The sequence below is a fragment of the Nannospalax galili genome, unplaced genomic scaffold (genome assembly GCF_000622305.1).
Source record: "Nannospalax galili isolate Female #2095 unplaced genomic scaffold, S.galili_v1.0 scaffold923, whole genome shotgun sequence".
NCBI lineage: Eukaryota > Metazoa > Chordata > Mammalia > Rodentia > Spalacidae > Nannospalax > Nannospalax galili.
Genome location: NW_008349753.1, coordinates 1,843,682 through 1,852,117, shown reverse-complemented (window position 1 = coordinate 1,852,117; position 8,436 = coordinate 1,843,682). Strand labels below are relative to the sequence as shown.

At 43.2% G+C, this 8,436-nt stretch overlaps 1 protein-coding gene across 2 annotated transcripts in view; it reads right to left on the bottom strand.

Moving 5' to 3' along the window:
• Cap2 (cyclase associated actin cytoskeleton regulatory protein 2) overlaps positions 1–8,436 on the bottom strand; it is a 177,176-nt gene that overhangs the window by 44,237 nt on the left and 124,503 nt on the right. For both annotated transcript variants that reach the window (XM_008847062.3, XM_008847061.3), the window contains 2 exons: positions 6,526–6,669; positions 6,122–6,207 (listed from right to left, as the gene is read on the bottom strand). In XM_008847062.3, the coding sequence (XP_008845284.1) occupies positions 6,122–6,207; positions 6,526–6,669 (230 nt within the window). The remainder of the gene's footprint in view (positions 1–6,121; positions 6,208–6,525; positions 6,670–8,436) is intronic.

Genomic DNA, 8,436 nt, shown 5'->3' with positions numbered 1-8,436 from the left:
TTTACCTTATATAGCAGAGCTAACATACAGGACTGGAAGAACTGTTAGGAACAGTACATTTATTTAATATAAGCAAAAATGGTTGCATTTTGTTTTGGCAGTTTTCACCCACAATACTGTGCTTTTCACTTTGAAGGAAGCAGTGGTCGGTGTTCTTGACAATGTGAGCTAGGTGGAGTTTGATAAGTTATCTTTATTTTTATTTTACTAAATGAAGAACTAGTAAAATGTTTACCTTATATAGCAGAGCTAACATACAGGACTGGAAGAACTGTTAGGAATAGTACATTTATTTAATATAAGCAAAAATGGTTGCATTTTGTTTAGGCAGTTTTCACCCACAATACTGTACTCTTCACTTTGAAGGAAGCAGTGGGTAGAAAGTGAGAAAAATGAGTTTTGAGTTAACAAAAATTTGATTATGAACCTAGGTCATTAATCTGAAGATAATCACAGAAGGAAAATTCTATTATTAAACCTCCTGACAACAGTGACCTTACCCATATATTGTTTTTCCTGAAATATTTCAAGTACCAAGGGTATGTCTAGCACTGTAGTAAGCCATCCCACTAAGGACAGAGAGGAGGGGACTGCAGGTTTCGATGGGACACACCTCGCACAGGGTCATATGCTTGAAGACTTCGTCCTTAGTTCCTGGCATTGTTTTCAAAGGTTGTGGAACCTTTAAGAGGTGGTGCCTACTTGCAGGAAGTGGGTCACTGTGGGGTTGGCCTTTCAATTTATAGCCTAACCCCACTTCCTGTCCCATCTCTACTTCCTGCTTTGCCTAGATGTGAGCAATCTCCCGCTGCCACAAGCTGGTCCTGATGTACGCCTTCTCCACCATGATGGACTATATTCCCTGAACTACTTGTCAAAATAATCCTCCACATCTTGGGTTGTTTCTGCTGGGTATTTGCTGATATCCAGGAGAAAAATAACTAACAAAGGGATTGAATTCCTTATTATTCACTTTTCAAAGAGGAAAAATTCAAGTGTGGTTTTGTTCTACAATTTTGATTTATTGGCTATATTAATCAAGTCTATGAAGAATTATTGTTACTCTTGCTTTCATAGTCAAAACTCACAAAGGGAGTGTGGCTTCACAGGTCTCTCTCTTTAGTGGCCATGTTCTAGAATGTTTTGTGGAGCTTTTTAGTAAGTGCCTTGGGCATAGGAGCAGTGTGTACAGTAGCTATTATTAGCTCACAAGAGACTTCAGTATAAATGCCCGCTCATGTTTACATAAATGCTCAGCCTATGCTGATGCATCTGTCCTCTGTGATGCATTTATACATCAACAAGGCAGTTTATATCCACTGTCGAGATATCATGTCACACATTTAACACTGTCCTGTTAAAAGTTTTAAGAACCAATGAAGGCCAAATTTGTATAGGCAAATGGTTTTTCTTTCAACCATCACATTATTATTTTGACTTGGAGAACATTCCAGAAAAAAATGGAGGAAGGAATAACTACATTAATAATTCTAACAACCACTGAAGGTCAAATCTGTATAGGAAAATGCATTTGTCTTTTAACCATTGCAATATTATTTTGACTTGGAGAAATTTCCAGAAAAAAATTCAGGAATGCAGGATACCTTTACCTGAAGTTAGTCTCTAAGAGATCAGTTGAGCAGGATGCAAACACAGAGAAGCTGAGAGTCTCCCTCAGCTTTCAGTGACTCTGGAAGAGGCTGTGCTCGCAAGGAAATCATACCTTGGCAGAGCCAATGCAATGGAATTGCTCTGTTCAGATAGAAAAAGGAGCCAACAACCAGCCAAGCTAGTTTCCAGGACAGCACAGAAGCAGAGGCCCTGGCCTGCGGCCCTTCTGTTCCAACCACAGGGAAGCCTGTCTTTCAGCTCCTTCTTCCATGGTCTTGTCACATAGGATAAGGTCCTGCAGGAGTTTGGAGGCTTTACCTACAGACTGATACTAATGGCATGGGATGCTCTGGGACCATGACCATGAACTTACCAGTGCAAAGTGCTCAAGTGGGCAATGGGACCCAGATGAACCAATCTGAGCCTCTGGTGACACTTCCCTGGCTCACTGTATCTTCTTCAGGTGCTCTACTGTTGGGATGCACCATGACACTCACTGAAGTTCATTTTATACTTAATGTTATTAGCTGACATCAAGGGGCAAAGCCTGAGCCTAGCCTGGTGGCACAGACCTGTAATCACAACTACTTAGGAGGCTGAGATGCAGGATCGCATTGTCAAGGTCTGCCTGGACTACAGAGTGAGTTCAAGGTCAGCTTGGGTAACTTAGTGAGACCTTATCTCAAAATGAAAACTTCAAGTGAAAAGAGGGCTGAGGATGTAGGTCAGCGGGAAAGTGCTTGTCTAGCACGTGTGAAGCCCTAGGTTCTATGCTTAGCACTGCAACAACCAACCTGGGAGGGAAAAGACTGGGCTTGCATTGTATAGATGCAAAAATGTGAGAAACCCCAAGCTTCTTGGCGATGCTGCTGCCTGGGAAGAATTACACCTGCGGTCCCAACATAAATTTAAGTAGGTTCTGGGAGATGGGTGTGAGCTGATGAACTCGGATACAAATAAAAATGGTTTGCAAGGGTGATCTGCTAAAAGAAGTCTGAGCTATGCTGTCCTAGACTGGCATATATATATAGACGTGTCCATGCACGCAGCATAAAGCAATCACTCTGGGCCTGTATTCCTGACAGCCTATTGTTATACCCAGGTTTGGTAACTTAAACTTTCTATTTTCTGAAGTGCTGCTCTTATGTGAAAAGAGCAGTCTATCTTGCATTTCTGGGACCTTCTTTCAGACACACTTACATGTCTACGAGCTTTAATAGCACACTGTAACACCCGGTCCTGTATGACTTAGACACTTGCCTCAATACAGTTTGGAGGTGTGAGAAGACCAGCGAGCTTGATTACTTTAATGAAGGTTCCCTCAGGATCTAGACAGACCCTGGGAGGTGAAGCAGGACTGCAGACTCTGGAATTAATAGTTCTGCTTGCCAATGATGCTATTCCTAAAAACTTCAAGGCCTGTTTTGCTAACACAGAAGCTAGGGCTTAATAAAAAAACTTTAACATGGTGGATATAGGTCAATATAGAGCACTACTTACCTTGTATGTGCAAGGCCCAGTGCCACAAAAAGTAATACAGTTATTAAAACATGTCATATACAGCACGTTAAAAATCTTTAAAATAATTTATTTGCGTGTGTGTGTGTGTGTGTGTGTGTGTGTGTGTGTGTGTGTGCATACACCATGCTGTGTATGGACATCAGAGGAAAATTTTCAATTCTCTCCTTCTACCATGTGCACCCTGGGAGTCAAGCTCATATCAGGCTTGGCAGCAAGTCCTTTTATCCACTGAGCCATCTTGCCAGCCCAATGAACACATTTAAACCATAGAATTCAGTAGTTTAGCTTAGCTTAATAATTTTACAACATTTTCATCACCCACAAAGAAATCTGATACCCACCTGTTGTTACTCTCATGAACTTTATTTTTATTTGACTTTTATTTTGGTTATTTCTCATAAATTTTTCCAGCCCTAAGCATCTACTTGCTGTCTGTATAGATTTATCTGTTCTGAGTTTCATGTGAATGGAATTCTATAACATACATGTTTTCCTTCGGCTTCTTTTACTTTGCACGATGTTCCAAGTTTTATCTGTATCACCACCTGTCTGTGCTTCAGTCTTTTTATGGCCAAGTTACGTTCTCCTGAATGGATAGACCACTTAATGTTTATTTATTCATTAACTGACAGACATGTGTGTTGCACCTGCTTTCTGTCTACTGTGAATAAGACTGTTTTCGTTTCCTTTGGTTATATATTTAGTATTACAAGGAATTGCAAGGCTGTTTATGATAGTGAAAAATATTGGAGCCCAGTGTGTGGTGGTGCACATCTGTCATCCCAACACTTGGAAGACTGAGACGGGAAGATCACCATGTGTTTGAGGCTGGCCTAGGATATAGAGGGAGTTCCAGGTCAGTCTCAGCTACATAGCAAGGTCTTGTCTGAACAAAACGAAACAAAACACAACAGAAACAAACAACCCCATACATATGTACATATTTCTTAAAATGAGCCCAGGAAACATGGTATTATAATTGTGTATTATAATTCTCTACACCTCACAGATGTGTCATAAATATTCTTCGGTACTGACTGAATATTTGTTTTAAAAAATAGCTTGGTGTGGTGGCACATGCTCGCACTCCCAGCACTCAGTAGGCTAAGGCAGGAGGGTTGTGAGCTTGAGGCCAGTCTCTGGGATCCATAGCAAGACCCTGTCTCAAAACCCAAAACAACCCCCCAGAAGACAATGGGTCCCATCCTGGCCAATGAGTTAGAACTCTGATAGGTATTTATAGTCTATACTTTATGCCACGTTCTCTGAAAATTTGTCTTCTGGTTCTGATTTTCAGGTCTGAATTAGTAAGATTATCAAGGTGATAATTTATAAAATTCAGGCCTCCAGTCCCTTCCATCTGAGTAATCTGGAGCAAGGAAGAGTTGTCCCCAGGGGCCCTTGCTCTGGCTGAGTAATGGTCTCCTCTGCGGGCACCATGGAAGAGCTCAGAGGGACCCAGGCTTTGGAGCCCAGAGCCAGACAGTGGAATATTGCTGCTCTTATTTTTGTCTCAACTCTTCCTTTAGTGAGGAGGGACCAGCCACAGCACGCTTAGCCAGCTGTTTACAGGGCAAAGCATGACCTTATCAGAGGGTGAGACATCTCATGACACTCTGTAAATAGTTTAAAAGACATTTTCTTGGATGTCTCTTCAGCTCTGGCTTATCTCCATTTGGTCATATTTTCCTTCTAACCTCAGTTTGATCTCTCTAGGATCCATTATCTGCGCTGTAGGATGCCAGGTCTTTTTGCACTGGCTCTCCGAAGTCCCTTGGTTTAGCCCTGTCCGTTCAACAGCCCAGGAGAGCTGCCGTTCTTCTTGGCTCTGTCTTCCAGATTGTATTTCATTTTTACTCGGGCTGGTTTCCTTCCCCCTGCCTGGTTTGTCATCTCAGCCCACTCGGCTTGGATTTGTTCTTCTTTGCTGGATTCCCCTTCCTTCTCTCTTCTCACCCACCTCTACTTTGATCTGTTGGACTTGGTAGCACATGCCTGTAATTCCCAGAAACTGAGAGGCTGAGACAGGAGGATAGCCATGAGTTCAAGGTCAGCCTAGGATAGATTGAGAGACTCTATCTCAAAATACAAAAGAAAAAAAAGAGTTCTGTGGCCATATGGGCTCAGGCTATAATGACAACGAGAGGACTCCATAATGCAGTGATACCTGCTCAAGCAGGGACAGGTTATTCACCGAACAAGAACTTGTGCACGCTTCCCAAAATGCATGCAGCACCCGTGTAACTGATTCCCCTTTGCATGTGGCTTCCCTTTTAAAAGCGGAATGTTATTATTTATATTTTATATTTTTAAGATTTCATTTTTTTATTTATAATAGTATATATATGTGGTTATGTACACATGTATGTGGATGCCCACAGAGGTCAGAAGAGGGCATTGGGTCCTTTGGAGCTGGAGTTACAGGTGGTTGTGAGATGCCTGACAAGGGTGCTGGGAACCGAACTCGGGTCATCTGAGCCATCTCTGCAGCCTCCCTTTTATTATTACATTCATCTATTAATTTGTGTGTATAAGTGGTTGTGCATATATGGATGTGTTTGCTCCAGGGTGTGAGGGTGGAAGTCAGAAACAACTTGTGGAAGTTGGTTCTCTCCTCTTTCATGTTGGTCCCAGGGATTGAACTCAGGTCATCAGACTTGGCAGCAAGCGCCTTTACCCACTAAGCCATCTCACTGTCTTAATCATTTGTTTAACACATGGTCTCATGCAGCTCAGGCTGAGTTCACACTCACTATGTAGCCAAGGATGACCTTGAAGTCCTGGTCTTCCTTTCTCGACCTTCCATGCATTGGGATCACAGATGAGCACCACTATGCCCAGCTCAAATATGGGATTTTAATTTAAAGGTTACATAGAACACAAGTGAAGGGACTTGTAAAGTGATCAGCAATTAACTATGTTAAGTGTTAGGAGCAAATGTTTGACAAGCAGTCAACTGAAGATCCAGCAGGTAACAGAAGGTACATACCTGTGTTTGTAGTCCTTCAAGACCCTGTTAGTGTAAAAGGTGGCAGCATCATTCATCTCCTTGACATAAGGACCAGGTTTGGGGGACTGAGAAAACAGGACCATCACCCAAGCATAGAAGAAAAAAAAATAGGATAAGAAAGAAAATACCTTGAAGAAGTGGAAGAAAATCAATGGACCTATGGGTGAGAGATGGAGGAGTCTGTGTTCTGTAGAGGTTGGGGAAACATTTCCACAGCTCAGAATAGGAAGCACCGGGCTTTAAGCAGGGTAGGAGAAAGCTGATGCATTTAGCCTTGAAGGAACCCTCCTTACAAGCATCTGACTGCAGATGTAGGGGCGTGAAGATGGCCATGAGGTCCCTTAAAATGTGATGAGGTGCAGGGTAGCATTCCATCCACTCACCACAGCTATCCACCCCAGGGCGGGGATGCTCTCGCTGACTGCGGAGAGATGGTTGAACATGTCACTCCCCCGGTTTCTCTCTCGGAAACTCTGGATTTCCTGAATCTTCTCCGATATGGGTTTCAGAAGGGCAGTCACCTCATTCTGAAAGAAAGGTTGAGTCAGTTACTGGGGACAGAAGCGCAGCATCTCGGTCCACACTGGACAGGGGCAAGGTTCCTCAGGCCTTGCTGTGGCCCAGGGGTTTGAAGGAGCCTGGGGTCACCTTGAGGGATAGGATGGAGGTTTTCTTTGTTATATTAATGCAATGCTTCTTCCCCGCCCCCGCCATTACCTTCTTGTTTCCTTCCTACCCCCTCTTCTCGCCCTCTTTTTTGGCAGTACTGGGGATTAAACCTAAACCCTCCTGACATTCTAGGCTAACCTTCCTTCCACCAGTGAGCTACAGTTCCAGCCCCTTAGTAATGCTAATACAGCCAGCTCTCTGTAACCATGAGTGGTACATCTGTGTGTTCAACCAACTGTGAATTGGAATACTAAAAGTCTATACTGAAAATGTGCGGATTATTTTCATGTTATTCCTTGAGCAACACGACACTATTCACATAATGCTTACATTGTGTTAGATAGGGTAAGCAATCCAGACATGACTTAGAGTACACTGGAGGCTCTGTGTAGGCTCTGTGAATACAGTGTGCCATTTTCTTTAAGGAACGTAAGCATCCACCCAGGGTGGCAATTGCAGTCAACCCCCTCTGATACCATATTTTTATCCTTTGAATTATGAAAATTGCAGATATTTTTAACATGATTAATGTCATCTCCTGAGACATGGAAAAAGCCAGCCGTGTGATACAGTCGATGCTTTGGAGACAACTGCATGGAACACAGTGAAACTGAATGTGAATCTGTTGTTTTCAAGTGATAAACACTGATCACACTGCACAGTCTTATAGGTGCTAAGTCAGGGTGAGTAGGACATTAGTAAAAGGATGTCCTCCTACCCTGTGGGAAAGGATGTGGGAAAAGTTTGTCTAAGGGAACCAAAACACACATGAAAACAAGGAAATCTTTCAGTGAGCTTCTTTTTAGGAATGTGTGGTAAAAGCTGGGTGTGATGGTTGATGCACTGGGGAGGCTGAGGCAGGAGAATTAGTACAAGTTCAGGGCCAGCCAGAGCTGTATAGTTCCAGGCCACCCTGGGTAACAGAGTAAGACCCTGCCTCAAAACAACAACAACAACAAGAAAACAGCTGAGCACGGGGGCTCAGTCTTGGAAACCCCAGCACTTGGGAGGCTGAGGTAGGAGGACTGCTTTAAACCTGAGGCTAGCCTGTGCTACAGAATAAGACGTGGTCTTAAAAAAACAAGAATGTGATGATTTGTCATATTTAGTAAGCTTAGTCTTATTTGAATTTCCACATGGTCCTTGGCCCACACTCTCACGTTCACTTCTGATTCATTCAACGAATGACTTCTCTGGTAACATTAAAGTGACTTTCAAAATTCTGTGAGGAGAGCCATGAAGCATCATAGGCAAGGCCCCCTTCACCCTAGTGCCATCACAGCTGTTTTTGTCTTTTTTTTTTTTCTTTTTGTTTTTTTTTGAGACGGATCTTTCTGTAGCCCTAGCTGGCCTGGAACTTGCTATGTGAACCAGGCTGGTCTCGATCCCGCAGAGATCTGCCTGCTTCTGCCTCCTGAGTGCTGGAACTAAAGGCATGCGCCCCTCCCCCCATCTGCTATATAATGGCTGGCTGCTTAGAACACCTCCTCAATCAGAGCTTTGAACACGTTCTGCTTTCTTCAGCTGTTAACAGATACAAAGTTGGTGTGTGTGTGTGTGTGTGTGTGTGTGTGTGTGTGTGTTTTGTACAGAGATATAGCGGGTCCCCCCCCTCCCACTTCGCA